The sequence below is a fragment of the Argentina silus genome (assembly GCF_951799395.1).
Source record: "Argentina silus genome assembly, chromosome: 16".
NCBI classification, from domain to species: Eukaryota; Metazoa; Chordata; class Actinopteri; order Argentiniformes; family Argentinidae; genus Argentina; species Argentina silus.
This window is the reverse complement of record NC_139670.1, coordinates 15,872,274-15,894,644: the sequence shown is the minus strand read 5'-3', so window position 1 is coordinate 15,894,644 and position 22,371 is coordinate 15,872,274. Positions and strand designations below refer to the sequence as shown.

The following is a 22,371-nucleotide window of genomic DNA, read 5'->3' as shown; positions in this document are numbered from 1 at the left end:
GTGTGTGTGTGTGTGTGTGTGTGTGTGTGCGTGTGCGTCTCTGTGTTGATTCTGCATAAAATCGGATTAAATCACATTCGCATTTTGACTTCAAACCGATCATATTTATTTGCCCTTCATGTCATTGGTATATCATTTTTCCATTGTGCCTCGTCAAATTGTGTGAAACTGGGTATGACACATATTGTGGTGACCATGCATGCTGACTGTGGCCTTGACCGGTTCGTTGGCAAATTGAGTGTGATTGACAGTCTCTCGCTGGCTCTTTATTGGCAGGATCAGAGGGGAGGAGTCACTCACGGGATGAGGAGGAGGAGTATCTGAAACGTAGACAGATGCAGGAGGAACATCTAAGTAAGGTCAGTGACAAACATTTAGAATGGCAGCCCAACTGTTGGGATAACCAGGTCAAATAGCACAACCCAGGGTGATGTTGCACTTTCCCTCACATACATTCCCATATAGTTCCTATACATTATATAATCCAAGTACCATTCAAGCCTTAATGAATGTATATATACAGTATATGCTATTTAGCTGACGTTTATATCCAAAGCGACTTACATTGCAGTGAGTGCAGACATTTCAGTATATATGGTCCCAGTGGGAATCAAACCCACAACCTAAGCATTGTCAGCGCCGTGCTCTACCAACTGAGCCACAGAGGACCACAATGTTATGCACTTACAACTACTTGGACTGGTACCCTTACTGTACTCTATAATGACTATAATGACTTGTTGACTCTCTCGATTGCTTTTCTTCTCCTCCTTCTTCTCCTCCTCCTCTCCTCCCTCAGATCCAGTCCGGTTTGGGAAAGCTGATCCTAAAGGAGGAGATGGAGAGGGAGTTGAACAGGGAGAGACATTCTCGCAGCGTGTCCGCACAGCGAGACCCCCAGTACTCCAACTGCACAAATGGTAAGGGGTTCGACACGATTATGATTTTTTTTGCCTTTTCACAAAGTTATCGGGCCCACTTTTTTAATTTGTGTCCTAAGACACTACTAGTCAAGCAGGTATAAACAAATAAGAACCAAATGTATATATGTCTGTTTTAAAATCTGTTTAAACTTTTCCACAGATCCCAATTCCCCCACATCCAAAACATCCTCTTTGCCTTCATACGGTCGCAATGGACTCCATCGGGTAAGAAATCCATCCACATTTCAGGCACAACTAAATGTAAATGCTTTCACAACACAAAATACGTTGATGAGGGAATCATGAACATTTATTTTGCTGTCTATTGCACAAACAGTAGCTGCTAATGTCTTGAATCGTTTTATTCAAACTCAGTACATTCACAACATTAATGGTGACTAATTAGAGCAGACATTGTTCTCGTAAGCAATGGGAACAATATCTGTATCAATACTATCTAGTGTATCCTTTACTGCACTTTATCTACATTCATGTCAATAAAAAAAAAAAGAAGTGCTTTCACTTTGAAAGAGCAACCAAGAGGCTGAATTGGACCGCAAGAGATACACCACAACTAACCGGCCACTAACCATAGTGTGTTTTTTCCTTGGACGTAGCCACAGTCTACGACAGAATTCACCCAGTACAACAGCTATGGGGACGTGTGTGGAGGAGTGAGAGGTAAGCACTCATACAGTACCTCCACGGTTACTATAGTATTGTTTTGTATTACTTACAGAGGAACTGAGGCGAAAAGCTGACTTTTCCTGCTGAAAACGGTCTATGTAGCATCAGTGGTAGTCATATACATCAATCCTAGCCACAAAACATGACAGAAACGTAATTTTGGACATAAACCAAGTATTTTCAAGTCTAAATTGAGTCAGTTGGAGAACAGGCCGTGATTAGCAGAGAGTTACAAATCTGAAGGTTGGGCTTTGATGGTATCAAACCACACCTCCAAGAACCAAATCTCGCTCTCAGTTTTGAAAATGAGGAGGAGCAAAATCAATGGGAAATCCACCAGTGGAGTCCCTTGTTAATCTTGCAGAGCCAGACAGTGTGCCTCAGAATATTGCATATACTCCAGCTGTAAAGCCTGGGGGCGAGATCATAACATTACCAGTCCTTCAGTATTGCGTCATATTTGACTAAAAATATATAACAGCTGCTATGTCTTCATAGTTCTCCTGAACATTTTTTGATCTGATTTTGTATTCTGTTCTTCTCTTTCTCTCACTCTTTCAGATTTCAAGGTATGCGAGACACACGGTACATGTGTTATTCTGTGGAGTAGTAAGCAGCGTAGCATGTGCATTAGCTCCCATGCACACGTGAATGCAGTCATGCTACCTGTCCTTGTGTTTGGTACCTGTGTTCTGTGGGAATGGAATGACACCCACCACTCATTGCTGTGTACTTGTGTCTGCTCTGGGATGTCTATGGACATGTCTCCATTAATACAAACATAAGGTAATAGAGAGGGTGTTTAAAAGGGATAGTTCACCCCAAATCAAACGGTTGTTTGTTTTCATACCACAATGGCTATCAACTTCGACTTAGACGTTTGACGGCCCTGCAGTACAGGCACTTTATGGGCCCTGTTCAGAAAACCCTTATTACACGGTTTTAAGGAAACGTCAAAACAGAGAACATTCTTCTGTCACTGCCATACAGCATTTTGGATCAATATGCTGTTTTAGACGCTGTTCCTTTTTGTTTCTCGTTGATGGCATGAAAGCAAGTGTGCGTTCCGGGAGTGCCAGGGGAATGTTTTTTTTGTTTTGTTTTGTTTAGTTTTGACTTCTCCTGAAACACTGTGATGTGGGTTGTTTCATAGGGCCCTCAGTCTTGAGCATTTTCAACAGTAATTCCTGTCACAACAGTACCATTTGGATCCTTCATCACATTGTGTGTGTTCTGTTCTGTAGCCCATCCATGGTGGCCAACGTCCATTAGAACGAATGGACAGAGGAGTATCTATGCCTAATATGTTGGAACCAAAAGCAAGTATTTATGTTTATCATTTGTTTCTGTTTATCCTTTGTTTCTATCTATAGTACCTACAACCCCCCTTGTGGGTAGTTCTGACGTTTTTCTAGATCCTGTAAAAAAAATAGTTTTTTCCCACGTAGCAAGCTTGATAAGAATTAGGAGTGTTTACATTCTACTAGTGGGTGCCCCCACACAGACACAAACACAGGATGTAGTGTTGGTGATATGAAGCATAGAGGATTGTTGATCCCAGTCACAATTGACAAACGCTGCATGCATCGCGAAACCCGAAACCTGCATCTTGAGCTGTTCACATTGTACATTTTGCACAACCCCAATCTCCACCCTACTCACCCAACTCCATGTGTTCCCATGTTAGTGGAGAGGTGGAGGAGAGGTGGATGAGATTGTATGACAGGATTCCAAACTGGACCACTTGAATAGCTCCACCGTGCCACTACATGTTGGCCCCTGGCAGTGTTCATACTCTCATCTTGTCATTCACAGCTGTGCCTTGTCTGTGTGCAGTGGTTTGACAGCCTTCATATTTGCCACGAGCATAAGGTTGAAGGACGTGCGCACGCACACACTCACACAAACACAGAGACACACACACAGAGACACAGACACAAACAGACACATACACACACAATCTTCTCTCCACATGCAGACAGACAGACAGACAGACAGACAGACAGACAGACAGACAGACAGACAAACAAAACATTGCAGTCAGGTCACTCTGCTCTATAGCATGCTTACAGTCAAGCTCTCCTGGACTTTGTGTCCTCCGTACACACTGCATACAGTTGACAGCAAAGCATGTTATTGTGTGTGTACCATAGCCTGCTGTGAATAAGCACGTTTCGCATTTGCCTTGCATAGCATTTCCTGTAACAAAACAATCCTTCCCTTGTAAAGGTGTACCCATTCGAAATGCTCACTATCACCAACAGAGGGCGTGCTAAGCTTCCCAGGGACATCGACAGGACGAGACTTGAGGTATTCTTTCAAATGCCACAAATTTCCCTGGTTCCAAATCGACCCTCAAGCCCCTAAGCCTTAGGTATTTGTGCAGATTTGAGAGGTTTGGATAGGTGTCAGCAATATGGCCAAAAGTGCCACAGGGTAAGGGCCTAGGGGTTGATTTGGAACGGGGCGTCTGCCATTTGAACGTGCAATGGTGAAGATGTGAGTTACCTGAGTGCCTTTACCTGTACTGTAGGTGTGTGTGAGCGAGAGAGAGCGAGAGCGAGAGAGAGAGAGAATGTGGCTTTCTTCTTTAAGTTGAACTTCCTTCTTCCCACTTCCTCCTCCTCCTCTCTTTCTTTCTCTCTCTCTCTCTCTCTCTCTATCTCTATCTAGCGTCACCTGGCCCCGGAGTTGTTTTTCGACATCTTCGGGATGGAGATCCAGGAGTTTGACAGACTTCCTCTCTGGAAGCGCAACGACATGAAGAAGAAAGCCAAGCTCTTCTAGCCTCCTCTCCGTGCATGTTTTAATTTATCAATCACTCCAATAATGTATTATACTTGTAGAGTTCTGATTTACCTTTGTTTTTTTTTGTTTTTTTTGCTTCTGACAGTTACACACAAAGTAAATAAGTTCTCTTTTTTGCCTCGACAAAGGACGACGACAAAAAAAAAAAAGAAGTTCCCTCTGGCACTAGGTATATTTTTAAACATTTCTGTAGGTTGAGAGAGAAAATGTGTAACGTGTGTAACGATTGAAAGAGTGAGAACACGTGAAAGCTCAGATGTGCATCAGTGTGCTTGTTTAGTTGCATCCCAGAATGAGGTTGTTAGCCCTTTCCTTTCTCAATATCCCTCTCCTTCCATCCCCTCAACAAAATAATACTGGCTGGATCCTTTTGAGGTTCAACCATGGGGATGGAGGGCTCCCTCAGTCCCACTTTACAGGGGCTGGCCTTCATTTAGGCACCGCCCCAATGTGGACGGCCAAACTACTGCCTGTGTGTGTGTGTGTGTGTGTGTGTGTGTGTGTGTGTGTGTGTGTGCACGTGCGTGTGTGCGTGCATGCGTGCGTGTGTGCGTTTGCGTGCGTGTGTCTGCGTGCGTGCGTGCGGTTGGGGGACCGGAAATGAAGAACCTGGCCCTCCTTCCAGCGGTCTCTCCAGGGAGAAAGGAAACCCCACAATCCCTCCCTGACCTCAGACCACTATGAATAAGCCTGGCATGATGTCACAAATAAATGGTAACATGGATGGATCTTCATAAATCCTTCCTTTGATTTTAAAATACAGAAATGTGTTTAATAGCCGGATGAGGCACTGGTAATTTGATAGGAAAGCGAAAGACTCCCTCAGACACTCTTTAACACTGAGGACTTACCACTTAGAGGTCAGACCTGTGCTACAGTATGTCTGTCTGGGAGAAAATATTGACTTGTTTTGCTGGATGCACTTTTCCCCTGCCCTGTCACTGCGAGTACTGCCCGAAGATTATTTTCCTCTGTAGCGTTTTTCTAATCCGACAATCCACACCTTGCGACCGTTTCCCGGTCATACATGCAATATATCTGAAACAGCATATCACTTTGAATAAAGCTACATTTGAAAAACGTGTGTGTGTGTTTGATGATTTTATTTTTTCAAACACTGGTGTTTTAACAGGGATAGGCTACCTCTACCTCTATCATTAAACTCAGGGTTACCACCCCATCCACCTGTGATGCATATTATGGGTTGTTGTAGTTACTAATATGTTGTATGCATTGCCAACTGATCATATTCTGTAGTGTCTCTGACCCCCAGGCCCTTCATGAAGACCTGAGAGGATTGTGATGTATCAACAACAAGATGCAGAGGTGGGTTTTAGCACATAAACTGCATGCTAAAATATTTGATTCCCCTCAGATTAAAGCACCAGAAGAGACAGACATCATCTGAAAAGGAAAGTTTCAGAATAAATGTTGGGTCCTGGCCAGTGGCGTTTCTTGATTTCAAGCAGATATTCAGAATGAAAACTTATCAAGGGGGCGTTTGTGGAATCATGCTCTTGCTTACTGCACTTTGCCCCTTGACTAAACCAGATTCAACCCGTGCGCATCAAACAGTGAACAAACACAGCACTCAAACAACCACTCAGTTTCGCAAGCAGCCTGATGAAAGCCAATGCGATCAGCCCCATATGTTTATGCTAAAATGGCCCCAGTGAGACCACCCAAGAACACATCCACACAGATGGGCTCTCAGCATGAGGGCCCGCTGTCCCAAATGGAGAGAATAGCGCAACAGTGTTGTGGCTAGCATACTTGCTGAGGGAACGGGAGACCCAAGTTCAAGACTCACTTGGGTGCAAGAGGCACTTTCCCAGTCCTTGTCCCCTGCATTGGTATAATTATATTACTACCCTCAACCCACCACCATCACTACTACTATCCCAAGCAGTGTTTTCAATGCATAGGCTCAACCGTACTGATGCAAACCACAGTGATGTCATCCTGAATACAGCACAGGCTCCACCACAGCGATGCTATGCTGAATATACAACACATTCTTCTCATTAGATGCCAGGACAAGAACCATATACTATGAACTGGAAACAATTTTGGCCAACACCATTCAATGGAATTTCATTTTATTTGATCCCCAGGGCTCTGCATCTCTCCACTGCTAACCCTCCATAATCTTCCGTAATGAGTTGAGAAGACCTTGCAAGGGTGACATGGAGTTGGATAATCCAACTAGGTGGTGGAGTGACTGCAGATTAGGAGGTTTATAGTGGTGTTGTTTGTGGAAGCGGTTTGTTTTGGAGGAGATAAAACCGTGTGCCTCCCGCCAATTCACCCACTTCCTGATACACCTGACATGTGACATGACCTATACACCTGTCCTGACCACATGACCTTGACCACTACTGCACCATAGAGCATATAAACTTAAACTATCTAATGGTGTTGTGTACATTTCATGAACCGTACAATCCATTACTTTTTGGCTTGAAGTGGCAGTGAGTGTCATGTGATCAATAAGAAAGGAAGTGTCCATCTCACATCTTTCCTACCTAGAAAGTGATTCTGTATAGGTGATGAAATGTATACTATATCGGCACTACGCACAAGATACCGAAAGATATCCACAGATTCCACGTTAGAAACTGTCCTCTCCAAACTAAGCTAATAAATCTCAACTGGATGCCCCCATTTGCTCCAGACATCGATCTGACACACTTTCATCATAGGACGGTCTGTCCATTATTTCCATATGAATTTGGGCATAATTGCCCCTTCATAATCGCTTGCTGTACGTCTCCTGGAGGCTCTTGGGAAAGCAGAAACTTAAATATTTTCTCTTACCACTACACTCCTGGGTGGATGTAAACTTTTCCATCCGTCTTACAATCTCAGCGCTCTTATATATCTTGCTAAATTAAGCAAATTATTTTCGTTTCACATGAAATATTAATTTATTTTCTAACCAAGCCTCCTCACACTTATGGTCCTTGTGTAGGTTATAGTCAATGGTGCTGCTTAGCATGCATGCTCTTTGCCTAGAGTTTATGCCTAAACGTCTTGCCAATGATGCTTGCCTAGTTAAGCCTAGGGTTCATGTCTTGGATGCCTCCTCCTAGCCTAGGAAGTAAGGAGTCTAGGCAATAGACATTATAGGCAAGGATTGAAGGTATATGCTTCCTAAAGGAGTGTAGGCATGCCATGAACTTACATGTAGGTGCCTACAGACACAAGCAGTGCCATGACAGTGCGGACATGCTACTTCCATTGGTTTTGTCTTCTAACAATAAAATATCTTTGGCATGAGACCATGAGAAATTCTTCAGATTACGGAAACGTTTATACATTCACCAATGAACTACATCTCCCGACATAATAATATTCGTGCGCAACGTCATCAAATTGCGCCGTAGTGTTTTGACTTTTGGTAAGCATGGCTGGAACAGGCGTAGCACCAAAAGCTGTCTCTTTATCAGCATTACAGTCTTTGAATGGACTTTTTGCCATCTATAAAAAGCAGGGACCCACGTCCGCTGATGTGTTAAACTCACTAAAAGAAGCACTCCTTAAAGGTAGGCATCCTTAAAAATCGACGATACAGTCATTCATGATATGTGTCACTGACTGTCATTCATTTCTTGACTCACTAGTATTTAGTTTTGATTATGACAAATCAAAGGCATGTCAAATTGTCCAGCTCTATGTCTGCCATGCCTTCAGACAAGTATGTGTGATCCAGAATTGTGTGATTAGCATATACAAGCATTGCTGGTTCAAGTTCCAATCCTAGCTGTTATCAATTGAATGATCATATATTATCATTGATAAATATGTGGGGAGTCGTGGGACGGTGCAGTCTCAAATACAGAATGATATATATTGTGTACAAACACACTTCGCTAGAGGTCTGCACCTTTATGGAATGGTGGTAGTGCATTCCACTCAAGTGCAGGGTCATTAGCTAAACTAATATCAGATTGCAGTTGTTCACATCGTTTCCCTTCCCGTTAATGTGTGAAGACATAATGTGAAGATTGCCAATCATTTTTTTTTTCAACTCGGTTTAGAGGCTGGTGTGAAAAATCCTAATCCCAGAAAGAGGAAGAAGCAAGATCTGAAAATAGGCCATGGAGGGACTCTCGACAGTGCAGCCTCGGGCGTGCTTGGTAAGAATGCCACAGATAACTTTATTTAGGTTCGGATACTCAGTCAGTTACATATTCATAATGCCTTTATGGACGGCCTTTATCTGTGTGTCTTTCAGTTGTTGGAATTGGGAATGGTACAAAGATGCTCAGTACTATGCTGGCTGGCTCAAAGGTGAGTGTTTCTCTCGGGAACCCGGAATATTTATGGAGAGTTTGACTCCTCTTCTTCACCTTCCACATTTCCATCGTTTGCATCCCTGACTATAATCCCACCTGTCTCAGAGTAAGGGGAATAGGACTTGCAGTGCACTTGTCTGTGATCATACATTAGTACTTTCTTTTTCACAGAAATACACAGCGGTTGCTGAGCTGGGGAAAGCTACAGATACCCTGGACGCTACAGGCAGTGTGGTGAATGAGAAGAGCTATGGTAAAATACCTCCAGTAATCTATAGGTGTATGGTAAAGTACCCATTAAAGCACAGGTGTCAAACTCATTCCATGGAGGGCTGAGTGTCAGCAGGTTTTTGTTTTTTCCTTTCAATTAAGACCTTGTCAACCAGGTGAGGGGAGTTCCATACTAATTAGTGACCTTAATTCATCAATCAAGTAGATGGGAAGAGCAAAAACCTGTAGACACTCGGCCCTCCATGGAATGAGTTTGACACCTGTGCATTAAAGGGTCATGTATGGGGTTATGTTAGAGTAGAGGTGAATTCCTAGTATGTGAGCTATGAAACATGTACTACAGAAGGTATGGGGTAGAAGTGGGGCAGTATGGGGATATAATGGAGATTAACAGGAGTTAGACAATCACACCTGAACTGCAACTCTTATCTGTTACTACTGTGAGTAGACTATTTACATTTTACATTTACATTTATGGCATTTAGCAGACGCCTTTATCCAAAGCGACTTACAACAAATTAGATTAGATTAGATTAGATTCAACTTTATTGTCATTGTGCAGAGTACAAGTACAGAGACAACGAAATGCAGTTAGCGTTTCTGAAGTGCAGAAAAGTGCAGTATAAATACAGTAGTTTCAGTCAGTGAATCATCTATCCAACAGTCATCATAAGACAAAGTAATCAATGCTCAGACCATGGGCCATTGGCAGTCGTAATGCCAGAAGCCTATTTTTCTTTTATTATTTTTTTTATTATTATTATTAACAGGAGAGAACTTGTACAGGGGGTGAAGAGCTCTCAAGGGTTAGGGTTAGTACAGGGGGGGTAGTGGGGGTGAAGAGGTCTCAAGGGTTGGGGTTAGGGTTAGTACAGGGGGGTAGTGGGGGTGAAGAGGTCTCAAGGGTTGGGGTTAGTACAGGGGGGGTAGTGGGGGTGAAGAGGTCTCAAGGGTTGGGGTTAGTACAGGGGGGTAGTGGGGGTGAAGAGGTCTCAAGGGTTGGGGTTATGGTTAGTACAGGGGGTGTAGTGGGGATGAAGAGGTCTCAAGGGTTGGGGTTAGGGTTAGTACAGGGGGGTAGTGGGGGTGAAGAGGTCTCAAGGGTTGGGGTTAGGGTTAGTACAAGGGGGGTAGTGGGGGTGAAGAGGTCTCAAGGGTTGGGGTTAGTACAGGGGGGTAGTGGGGGTGAAGAGGTCTCAAGGGTTGGGGTTATGGTTAGTACAGGGGGTGTAGTGGGGATGAAGAGGTCTCAAGGGTTGGGGTTAGGGTTAGTACAGGGGGGTAGTGGGGGTGAAGAGGTCTCAAGGGTTGGGGTTAGGGTTAGTACAAGGGGGGTAGTGGGGGTGAAGAGGTCTCAAGGGTTAGGGTTAGTACAGGGGGGTAGTGGGGATGAAGAGGTCTCAAGGGTTGGGGTTAGGGTTAGTACAGGGGGGGTAGTGGGGGTGAAGAGGTCTCAAGGGTTAGGGTTAGTACAGGGGGGGTAGTGGGGGTGAAGAGGTCTTGCTTGGTGAAGACTATGCTTGAGTGTTAGCAGTGTACCGTAGCTTGCACACAGTTTCCTATCGAGCCGATGCCATGTGATGCAAAACGTAAAGCCAAGAGACTGTAAGCGATTCCTTTCCTGTACTTTCCAGCAAAGCAGTCTCGCTAGGGCGTACGATCACTCGTCGCGTACAGGAGGTAATCACTGGTCGAGTCTCTGCTTTACACTTCTTTCTGAAGCTACGGAATCATGCACTGCCACAGCTCAAGGGGGTCATTCATTTACCAACATGAACTGTACCCCCCCCCCCCCCCCCCCCCCCTTAGATCACATCACCAAGGAGGACGTTGAGGAGAAGCTGAAGGCGTTCACAGGTGACATCATGCAAGTCCCTCCGCTGTGAGTGAAGCCTTGATGTCATTGTCACATGTGCATCGTTCCACCAAACGTTTTCTAGAACTGGATTTGTGGTATACGCATTTTTTTTTGGTTGACCAATGGGATGGAATGACCTCCGGTGTGTTTTGACCTTTGACTCCTTCAGCTACTCTGCGCTAAAGAAGGATGGGAAGCGTCTGTCTGTCCTGCTAAAGCAAGGTCACGAGGTGGAGGCCAAACCAGCGCGACCAGTGACTGTTTACAACCTCTCACTGCAGGACTTCAAACCCCCTCACTTCACCCTGGGTTAGAGCCTCTCTCCATGAAGTACTCGATTCAAACAAAAGTCTCTTTTAAAAGTTCACCAGTTATAGTCCAGTCATGTTGACATTTCTATCTGTTTTGTAAACTTAATGAGGTAAATCCTTTTTGTTCCTTTCCAGATATTGAATGCGGAGGTGGGTTTTACGTCAGAAGCTTGGTGGACGACCTTGGGAAAGGTAGATTTTTTTTTTTTTAAATGGTCACTGAGCGATTCAGGTACCATTCTTGCGGTGGTAGCCGTAAAGTGTGAGCCTTTCGCTATATGTGGTCCTCTGTGGCTCAGTTGGTAGAGCATGGCGCTAACAATGCTTAGGTTGTGGGTTTATTCCTGCTGGGACCATATATACTGAAAGATGTATGCACTCACTGCAATGTAAGTCGCTTTGGATAAAAGTATCAGCTAAATAATATATATATATGTATGTATTATTGCATTGCATTTTGTTTCAGTGATCGGTGTTTATTATTCATTGTGTCTCCCTCCCTTCTCCCTCTCTCTCTCTCTCTCTCTCTCTCCCAGCGTTAGAGTCATGTGCCCATGTGAAGGAGCTGATCAGGACCAAGCAGGGCCAGTACACTCTGGAGGAGAACACACTGCAAGAGGAACACTGGACACTTGAGCACATCCTCCAATCACTGCAGCCCTGCCCAGGGTCAGAGGTCACTGAGAAGGTTAGCAAAAAATCAAACGCTAAACCAGGGGTTAAACAGGCCTCTGATGCCCAAGCAGATGGGGGCAAGGATGGCAAGGATGAGAAGGGAGCCTCCGAATCCTAACTATCTCTGAAAGAGTGTGAGCCCGCTCTCTATTTTAGAGAGCGACCATATGGACTGGTTCTATTTTTGGCCTGTAGCTTTTTCACTGAACTGACAGCAATGGGATATGTTTGTTATAAGCCCCATTTAGCTATATCGGAAAGTTAAGTGGACCCAACATCACCACTGGGCCTGGTCAAATGAGGAGAGGAAGCTACTTTAGACTACTGAGATGCAGCTCCATTCTCTAATGGAAGGCTGTAGAGATCTTTGTTTGTGCAACTCTTATTTCATTCCCCACATGATGTTATTATTTTCATTCCTTTCATTGTCTGGGGGTCTGGCGAGTTCCAAAGACGACTCAGATAGTATAAGCTGTTCCATATGCAGGCAGGCAGTTTGTGGGGAGAAGAAAATTGCACTGTTATTTCCAATCATTTTGTCATTATGATGGAAGAAAAAGACAAACTAAATGGTTGTTCTTTTGAGTTGATTTGTTTTGCTTTTTAATAAAACCAGTGAAATGATATTGCCTGCATTGATTTTTTCCTGGTAATAAATTGCTGCTCAATGTGTTGGCTGTAATAGTTTTTTGCGATGTGTGAACTGCATTGCCTGGAGACCATTACTGTAAATCTGCCAAGAAAACAAAGAAAGAAAAGATCATCCTTTATTTAACCAGAGAATCACATTCATATTCATATTCAATCTATTTTTCAAGTGAGCCCTGGCCAAGAAGGCAGCATACAAAAGTTATACATCCACATATGGGTAATAGAGATGAGACATATATTTACATTTACATTTATGGCATTTAGCAGATGCCTTTATCCAAAGTGACTTACAACAAATACATTTGTTTAAGTAAGTGAATCATCTATCCATCAGTCATCATAAGATAAAGTAATCAATGCTCGGGCCAGGGGCCATTGGCAGTCACAATGCTAGAAGAAGGAAAAAACACCTTTTATTTAATAGGAGAGAAACTTGTACAGGGGGGTAGTGGGGGTGAAGAGGTCTTTAGGAGGGACCGTTAAGATGAAACCTGAAGAGATGGCTCTTCAATCTACTGCGGAAGATTGGTAGTGACTCTGCAGTCATGACAGCAGTGGGAAGCTCATTCCACCAGCGGGGCGCCAGGACAGTGAAAAGCCGTGACCGAGTAGTGCGGCTGCTGCATCCACGTAGAGGCGGCGGTGGCGGGCGGCCAGCCGAGGTGGAAGAGTGATATACATACAGTACAAAGCCTGCTACTGAAACAATGTGAATGAAACCTCTGGTTGTCGCAGTTGTCTGTTACAAGATGTGAAGAATGGTATCCCTCTAGGCCATCTTCAATAATTTGATACTCTAGCAAAAGACTGGCGTAATGTAAACATTGCATGGTGGTAGAAGGGAGAATTGTGCAGTGTGTGCTTATGGTGGCTAGTCAGATGTGGTGTTGTGGTATTACACTTGTGTTATAACAAGGATGTGATTGGTTGTGTATTGCCATATTGGAATTACGGTACACTTGTAAAAAAACAAAAAAAAACAAAGAGTCAAATCTAGTCTAGCGCCTACATGTTAGTGGCTGGAAATGAATTTGGAAATGGGTCGTTACGCTATGTCACTCAAAGCTTCCATGTAAGTCAAAGCTGCAAGTCAACCGCTCCCAAAATATAGCCTTATCAACATGGTGCAGGAAGCAAGAGATAAGTGGTGCCAGTGAGCTAAATATACACTAGTCTACAAATAGTCTGTAAGTGTTCACAGTGAGGAGGAGTAGATATGCAGCCACCATGAGGACAATAGAAATGTTCTTGAATAAGTCATCTGTTACTATGAAACTATTACTTGTGCAGTATTCAGACCACTCATTTATCTCAATAACTGCCTTACACTTACATCATTGGGAGGTTAAAGTTCTTCTCATCTCACTGCTTGTCCTAAGAGAGAGCATCGTAATCACTTTTGGGCAAAGTCAGTTCTTCCACATTCACATTAAAGTGAATTCAGAGATGTTTATTATTGTGCACTGGCCTAGTTAAATCAGTAGATGGATGAATTAATGAATGATTCATAAGGTATTGAATTAAATACCTGTACCGGAAACTAAATACCATACCTGTTAACCAAGACTGCAGTACAAAAAAATAAATCCTTCTTCTAGCATTGTGACTGCCTATGGCCCCCGGTCCGAGCATTGATTACTTTATCTTATGATGACTGATGGATAGATGATTCACTTCCTTAAACAAATGTATTTGTTGTAAGTCGCTTTGGATAAAGACGTCTGCTAAATGCCATAAATGTAAATGTAAATATAAAACACTCTTACTGTAACTGAATTATAACAAGACAAAAAAACCTACATTCTACCATATAGGGCCACTTGGTGGCGCTAGATATATCCTGAACGCACACGCTGCGCAAGTGTGTTCTATATTTAACGCAGAGAGGAAACACATCATCTGTTAGCCTATGACAATTGGACTCCCTGTCAACCACATGTGCATCGCCTCCCCAGACGTTTCACCACAAGCACCAACTGACAAGCAGGGACATGTTGGCCACAGCCACGTCACTGTGAATGTGTAATGTAGCCCCAGACTCTCTTTTTCACTGTATCGCTAGATGGAGCAGGAAGTATTGGATTTGGATGGGAACAGTAAGGTATTCTCTGACCTTTACACCTTGTGTTTTAAAGTGAGTTTACCATAATGGGTTGTGGATGATCCCGTTATTGTTTAAACAGATGCCGTTATGATTACTTGGAACAAACCACACACACACACACACACCACTCAACACGAGCTACAGGCAAAAATGAGAGGGTTACGAGAAATAGCTTCATTTCTAGGATGTTTTTTTTTTTTTTTTTAGGACAGGAGACGAGCATAATGACTGATGAAAAACGTGTGGTCGTAACCACAATGCCGCAGTTTTCAGAATCATGTCATAGTTTGTCATTGGACCATTAGTCATACCAAATGTTTCATTCGATGAACAGTCAGATCCCTAACATGTTTTCTTCCTTTCTCTAGCACCGTGACTGCTGATGCCTCTTGTTCTTATCGAAGGTTTTACTTCTGATGACTGAGTTGATTCACTGGCTTAGACAAATGTACTTTGCTTTGGATAAAAGCGTCTACTAAATGACTTAAATGTACATCCCTCTGCTTACTGCATAGGCCTGTATCTCAGGCTTTCTGTTTGACTCAGTGGGGCTCCAGAGATGAGTATAGTACACTTCAAATCCTAGTGGTGATAGATACTTACGTGTTTAGCCCAGAATAGTCAAACACCTCAGTTCCGCTGCCTACATATGAATCCCACTCAGTTTCACTCGACTGTGAAACTGAATGGGTGAGGCATTTTCTTCAAAATGTGAGCTTGTTTTCATAGAGCTCGATGAAATGTACTGTGTGTGACATGGTCACTTTTGGTATCATGTTGTCATAAGAGCAAGCCACTTAAACCTGCCACGACCATGGCATTACGAATGAGGCTGAACTAGACACAATGGTCTTGGTGAATAAAACGGTATGTACTCTGAGTCACCGAAGCTTTGAATTGCGTAAAGCCATGTCTTCCCTTTTCACATGATTTTACTGGGGTGAATGTAAATAAATAGGTCACAGAAGAAAACAAAAACACGTTGGAGCAGGGTATTACAGTTACTACCAATTCTGAATTACAAACAATCCTGTATGCTCTAATGACTCCAACAGGTGACATCCACAGCCAATAGCAAAGAGACAGTGACATTTTCATGTAGTTTCCTATTTCCTGTGTTCGTCTCATCATGAAGTAGAAGTAGACAGACACTGAAAAACAACTCTAGCCTGGTTCACACTGACAGTTTGTGACACTGACACTGACAGTGACAAATCCATTTTTTTTTCTCTGCAGTCTGAACAGGCAAAACCCACATGAAACCGGATATCTCAAACCACATTCGTAGGTGGTTTGAAATCAGATACAAAACCTTATGTGACGCAGTGTTGTCTGATATCATCACTTTGTGACGCAAATGGAGGCATGGAGGACAAGAGTGTGTGGAGCACTGAAGAGGTGTGTTGCTTTCTGTCACTAGCCATGATTGTCATAAAGAGAAACAGAGCAAGCAAGTGGTAGTCTGTGGCTCAGTTGGTAGAGCATGGCGCTAACAACACTAAGGTTGTGGGTTTGATTCCCACTGGGACCATATATACTGAAATGTATGCACTCACTGCAGTGTAAGTTGCTTTGGATAAAAGCGTCAGCTAAATGGCATCTATAAGTAGGAAACTTCTGAGTTATAGGAAGCACAAGCACCACCACCTACACTGCACAGGGTCCCGTCGTTACTATGACAACTAGCATGGCCATGTCCGTTAAAGACTACACTGTTGAAATGTACGCAAATCCGATTTGGTTACTTGTCAATGCTGTTTGAACAGTCAGTATTCCAAAACTGATTTGAAAAACAAAACCGATCTAAGCATTTAAGTGCCAGCAGTGTGAACAAAGCCCTCTGCCGCCTTCTTTCCCAGGTGTAAATCAGACACTAATTAAAATGACAGGAAGAAAACCAGTAGACATGAATAGAGTGTGTGTGTGTGTGGGGGTTATTTGAAAGGTGTGAGGAGATTAACAACTGACTAAGCCATCTTGTTGGTTAGATACTGTATTGGTTCCAAATGAGTGGGGGGTAGGGGGGGGGTTGAGCCATATGTCTGTAGCGTGGCGCGCTGCAGCTCCTGGTTCTAATAAAAGCAATGCGCCCAGTGGAGCTGTGGGAACACTTCATGACACGTAGCTCGAGTGTTAGGTAGTAGTTAAGGCTTGGGTGGTAATCTTTCCTTTGCTACTTGTTCTGTTTCTACAATATATGCTATCGGTTTCACTAGAGTGTGACGAAACAACAACATGTACCGTTTGATACTGTTCAGCCACCAGAGGCCTATATAGAGCCAGACTGCATCTGGGCAAAGATATGTATTAGACAGATAGATATTAGATATTAGATAGATATTAGACATTGAGGAAAACTCGTGGTTTGCACCTTGCAGTGAAGCGTCTAGTTTGGCTGGTGATGTATTCTGCGGATGGAATAGGGGGGCTATGCGTAAAAAGTGGCGTCATTTCTGAATGGTGAAACCGATATGGACACAAATACCATCAAATACAAGCTGAGAATGTCTACTTTAACCTCATAGTCATTGTTTGATTTTAAATCCAAACCTTTGGAGTGGAGAGCCAAAAGAAGAAAAAATTATTCACTGTCCCATTACTTATGCAGGACACTATAGATCTCCCTTCGACTTCATACTCTTTCTGTGACAACATTTCAGATTTTTGAGAAAGGCAGAGAAGCTTAGTTGTCTCTCCTCTTTGATTCGGACTCACTTTCCTCTCTTTTCTCTGATTGACTCTTTTAGACAATCCTCTTTGTAGGTCTCCCACATGATTTCAATTCTGTCACAGCTCTTTAACTGGTGTTCTAGCCGCACGGAGAGACAGTGTTGCCATATTAACCAAATGTGGAAAGTTGGTGGGCAGGCAATTAGTGTACAATGGCAGCTCTGTCACTGATTTTAGCATGAAAAGAGGATGGCACGGATGGGTACTCTAGGCTGCCTTCACCATCAAATTGTGATTTGGTATCACAGCCTGTGAATAAGTAGTATCTTTGTAAAGCCTGACTCTTTTCCCACCCAAGCTTTTCACAAGTGGTATTGACGCAGATCTCCTGATAGTTCTTTCCCATACCAAAAGCAACCCACATGTCCATGGCTGGATTTTGTAGCATTGGGGTTGCAATGGAGAATAGATGATGACTTCATCAACTGCAAAGCTTTATTCAAGTAATAACACCAACAGATGTACAATCACATGTAATAAATCTTGCCTATGAATGAAAGAATGTCCGGTCCCATACATTTCACCACACCTAACATAGACAGTACTTGAACCAACAACCCCTCTAAAAGTGATGGACCACACAGCAGAGGAACCAACAGTGAAAACCAGCGAACAACATCCCTGTAGGTGTAACAGTCAGTAAGATACAGCGACATGAACACAGGAAATCTTGAATTATCCTTGAATCATCTTTTCTTCAGCACGTCTGAAGACCAAACCGGTTAGTGGGACTATATCTGTATCCACTGTGGAACTTTTTCAAGGGCATCTTTAAGATGAATACAGACTCTTGCGTCTGCCTCTTCATGATCACATTCTGGAATTGCTGTCAGAGAGCCCTTTGACAGCACAGACTGATCTTGTGTGATATAGATCTCCTGTCTGACTTCATACTCTTTGCTGTACACCTTATCTGACACCATTTCAAAAAGCTCCTGCTTGTTTGTTGGATTTCTTAGAAAGTCAGAGAATGTAATGTTTCTAACAGTGGATACAGATAGCATAGTCCTGCTTGCTAGTTTGTTCTTCAGACTTGCAGAAGAATATCCAACCATGGACCTACGGGTTGCTTTTGGTATGGGAAAACTATCAGGAGAGCTGTGTCAATATCATTTGTGAAAAAGGTGTGCAGAAAATACCACATTCCAAACAGTTGATTGATGATTGGTTGGCAAATAAAACATTGCTTGTTTTGTTTTGTTTGACATGGGAGATCAACCTGTTCAACCCCTCAATCTGGAATCACCCAATGTTGCATTGTGAATGGAATGGAAAATATTCCCTCAACACAGGCTGCACTACTGCAGCATTCAAATCAAACATTTGGTCAACGAGCCTGAAAGCGATTCAATCTGCACCTTCACTGCACCTTCTACGATTTGGATGGGCTGAAACTGATGATCCTTGGTCACCTTTGTAAATACTCTTACCAGAGGCTGCCAAAGGTGGAAGAGAACTATTGGGCTGTGGCTGCAAAAGTGGGCCCCCTATGTTCTAGCAAGTGTCAATGCCAGGATACTGCATTACGCACCTGTGAACCTGGGCCCTAAGTCTTTGTTCACTAAAAATTACAACTAAAGGAACATAATAGATAGATATTTTCATATTATTTTGTGATACTTGGACTTGATGTAGTTTGAATAGCACTAAGGATAGTTAATCAAATGTGGAAAGTTGGTGAGCAGGCAATTAGTGTACAATGGCAGCTCTGTCACTGATTTGAGCATGAAAAGAGGATGGCACGGATGGGTACTCTAGGCTGCCTTCACCATCAAATTGTGATTTGGTATCACAGCCTGTGAATAAGTAGTATCTTTGTAAAGCCTGACTCTTTTCCCACCCAAGCTTTTCACAAGTGGTATTGACGCAGATCTCCTGATAGTTCTTTCCCATACCAAAAGCAACCCACATGTCCATGGCTGGATTTTGTAGCGTTGGGGTTGCAATGGAGAATAGATGATGACTTCATCAACTGCAAAGCTTTATTCAAGTAATAACACCAACAGATGTACAGTCACATGTAATAAATCTTGGCTATGAATGAAAGAATGTCCGGTCCCATACATTTCACCACACCTAACATAGACAGTACTTGAACCAACAACCCCTCTAAAAGTGATGGACCATACAGCAGAGGAACCAACAGTGAAAACCAGCGAACAACATCCCTGTAGGTGTAACAGTCAGTAAGATACAGCGACATGAACACAGGAAATCTTGAATTATCCTTGAATCATCTTTTCTTCAGCACGTCTGAAGACCAAACCGGTTAGTGGGACTATATCTGTATCCACTGTGGAACTTTTTCAAGGGCATCTTTAAGATGAATACAGACTCTTGCGTCTGCCTCTTCATGATCACATTCTGGAATTGCTGTCAGAGAGCCCTTTGACAGCACAGACTGATCTTGTGTGATATAAATCTCCTGTCTGACTTCATACTCTTTGCTGTACACCTTATCTGACACCATTTCAAAAAGCTCCTGCTTGTTTGTTGGATTTCTTAGAAAGTCAGAGAATGTAATGTTTCTAACAGTGGATACAGATAGCATAGTCCTGCTTGCTAGTTTGTTCTTCAGACTTGCAGAAGAATATCCAACCATGGACCTACGGGTTGCTTTTGGTATGGGAAAACTATCAGGAGAGCTGTGTCAATATCATTTGTGAAAAAGGTGTGCAGAAAATACCACATTCCAAACAGTTGATTGATGATTGGTTGGCAAATAAAACATTGCTTGTTTTGTTTTGTTTGACATGGGAGATCAACCTGTTCAACCCCTCAATCTGGAATCACCCAATGTTGCATTGTGAATGGATTGGAAAATATTCCGTCAACACAGGCTGCACTACTGCAGCATTCAAATCAAACATTTGGTCAACGAGCCTCTATGTTCTAGCAAGTGTCAATGCCAGGATGCTGCATTACAATGCACTGCATTACGCACCTGTGAACCTGGGCCCTAAGTTTTCATATTATTTCATATTATTTGCTTGGACTTAATGATGTAGTTTGAATAGCACTAAGGATAGTTACAATAGATTTGGACGACTAGTTTTAATTTTCCGATTCACTCACGTTTCGGATAGAATCGGCGACCCCTTCTTGGATGTTTTTATATCCCCTTAGGAGTAACTGTACCGATGTTCATGCTTTATAACGTTTTGTTCGCTAAGGCATCGGACTATGAAAGGCAAAATGTTGTCTTATTGAACAAACTGAATAAGCACTACAGTGTGCTTTTCCTTTTCATGTTTGTAGAATCATAGAAAACATGTTCTATGGGTAAGGGTTGAGAGCTTGGGTGAGAAAAAGAGAGCAATCTCCTACTTGTGGTTTGGTGACTGACTTGACCATATGGTCACGATATAACATTTACCTGAAGGTCCTGCATGTCTCACACCTCCAGCTGGACAGAACCCGGCCCTTGACTTGCAGAATAGCTTTTTAAATGCCGCATTGGAGACCTCATAGTGTCACATTTCAGCGCTGTGTCTTTAAATGGAGACGGCTGTCATACACATGCGCAAAGCTCTGTATTGAGTTTTCTCGTTTTCTCCAACCTGAGGAGCGGACTGGTAGCTTAGCTAACTCTGGATCCGCCCGGTTTGCACGCCGGTTTCCCCTACAAGTGGGTGGAGTTTTCGACCGGGTGGCTGCCGGTGAACTCCTCCTCCCCGCTTCCATCATGAGCTTGCCCGCCTGCTGTCCAAATCGTACGCACTCTATCCCATCACTGGCGCTAGCATAAGCATACGCTACTTCGCCCGAGTGTGGATAGTAATCGGTGGGACCAAAATCCGCGTCCCTTGATTGTTTTTTTTTCTCCCGTTTGGATTAATATGGAACGCCACGACACCAAAGGACTTAAACATCAGCTTCATCGCAAACCATCAAAACAGTGCAGCAAAAAATGAGTAAACCCGATGTTTCCAAAGGTTTGCAAAATTCCCCATCGCAAAGAACACCACCAGCAACAACATCCATGTTATTGACTGCTGCTGCAATGGTGCCATGGTTCCAAGGCTTCCATTAAAAAGGGATTATTGTCCTTGTGTTCCCTTTAAGTGTGGACAAGATCATGTTTAAATGGTGACACACAGATTTGTAGAGCGACTCGGCCATAGTCGAATATTTCCAAACTAAATCATTAACTCGTCTATTGGTTTAAGTGTTTACGCTAAAATGGCTGCTTTGGAAGAGAATGATGATCTTGAATAAGATGTTTGAAATGTTGCAATATCCTGTTGTAAATCAACGTAGTAATTTGGGACAATGCGTCGCCTCCAACATTTTTTGCTGTATTGTGCTCGGAAAGGATTTTTCTACCCGTAACTGCAGGAGGTAAAGTGAAAGAAGAAATTCCTTCCACTCGAATCTTTGTGTTAGCCTTCATCTTCTCCTTTATTTTACGTTTTTCTGGCTATTTCATTACTTTATTATTATTGCTGCCTAGTCTGGATATTCAATCAGCTCACATGGATTCATTCAATTATGCATATCCTTCATAGCATATTCACGATTGATACTCGAACGGATCCCCCGGCTAATTAAAACAAGCTGGGTACCACGAAACCAGAGACTTCCCAAATAAAGGCCCTGGTCTTTGACTCTTTGTAACGGTAAAATGGATGCTGGGAAAAAATCTAGGACCGAACTGTTCCCCCTCAGACAGAGGCAATCAGCGTACTGTGGGCTACAAGGTATCAACAGATACTTACTGGTCTATGTGCTTTTTTACTTTGTGCTTTTTACGCACGCCTCCCCGGCGAAATCGTGTGATAAAAATTGCCTATCCGGGAAATGTATCAACGGGACATGCATCTGTGACCGAGGATGGGTTGGGGAACAATGTCAACACTGCCAGGGAAGGTTCAAGTAAGTAACAGCCAGCTACATTGTATGAACAAGACATGTCACCAATGTTTCAGATGTGCATTGTAGTGTGTCGCTTTCTTAGATCCCAGAGGCAACAATGTGTCAACCCCGTCGTTGCTGGTCCTTCGCCATGCCCATGGGCATTCTATTTTATGTTGATCAGCTCCTAAGCAGCTGGAGACCCACAATTTCCATCCCATTTAAATTCCAGTGAAGTTGG

At 43.1% G+C, this 22,371-nt stretch overlaps 3 protein-coding genes across 3 annotated transcripts in view; all 3 read left to right on the top strand.

The window, feature by feature from the left end:
• Positions 1-5,479, top strand: part of ablim1b (actin binding LIM protein 1b) — a gene marked incomplete at its 5' end in the record, with an annotated part of 58,212 nt that extends 52,733 nt beyond the window's left edge. The window contains 8 exons of the mRNA XM_083688090.1: positions 277-359; positions 800-920; positions 1,084-1,148; positions 1,541-1,604; positions 2,172-2,179; positions 2,855-2,929; positions 3,840-3,920; positions 4,284-5,479. Of these exons, the coding sequence (XP_083544216.1) occupies positions 277-359; positions 800-920; positions 1,084-1,148; positions 1,541-1,604; positions 2,172-2,179; positions 2,855-2,929; positions 3,840-3,920; positions 4,284-4,397 (611 nt within the window). The 3' untranslated portion in view covers positions 4,398-5,479. The remainder of the gene's footprint in view (positions 1-276; positions 360-799; positions 921-1,083; positions 1,149-1,540; positions 1,605-2,171; positions 2,180-2,854; positions 2,930-3,839; positions 3,921-4,283) is intronic.
• A 2,332-nt stretch (positions 5,480-7,811) lies between these two features.
• trub1 (TruB pseudouridine (psi) synthase family member 1) lies at positions 7,812-12,417 on the top strand. The gene is made up of 8 exons (XM_083687117.1): positions 7,812-7,963; positions 8,459-8,557; positions 8,656-8,711; positions 8,888-8,969; positions 10,757-10,829; positions 10,975-11,114; positions 11,252-11,308; positions 11,653-12,417. Exons 1-8 carry the CDS (start codon positions 7,825-7,827, stop codon positions 11,907-11,909), a joined length of 903 nt encoding a protein of 300 aa, XP_083543243.1. The 5' UTR covers positions 7,812-7,824; the 3' UTR covers positions 11,910-12,417.
• A 9,368-nt stretch (positions 12,418-21,785) lies between these two features.
• Positions 21,786-22,371, top strand: part of atrnl1b (attractin-like 1b) — an 87,074-nt gene continuing 86,488 nt past the window's right edge. The window contains exon 1 of the mRNA XM_083687372.1: positions 21,786-22,151. Coding sequence (XP_083543498.1) covers positions 21,901-22,151 — 251 coding nt within the window. The 5' untranslated portion in view covers positions 21,786-21,900. The remainder of the gene's footprint in view (positions 22,152-22,371) is intronic.

Excerpts from the sequence above, each read along its gene's own strand:
- trub1 (XM_083687117.1), top strand. The coding sequence starts at position 7,825 with ATGGCTGGAACAGGCGTAGCACCAAAAGCTGTCTCTTTATCAGCATTA. Across the intron at positions 7,964-8,458 it reads AAAAGAAGCACTCCTTAAAG|AGGCTGGTGTGAAAAATCCT; the intron begins GTAGGCATCCTT and ends AACTCGGTTTAG. Across the intron at positions 8,712-8,887 it reads CTATGCTGGCTGGCTCAAAG|AAATACACAGCGGTTGCTGA; the intron begins GTGAGTGTTTCT and ends TCTTTTTCACAG.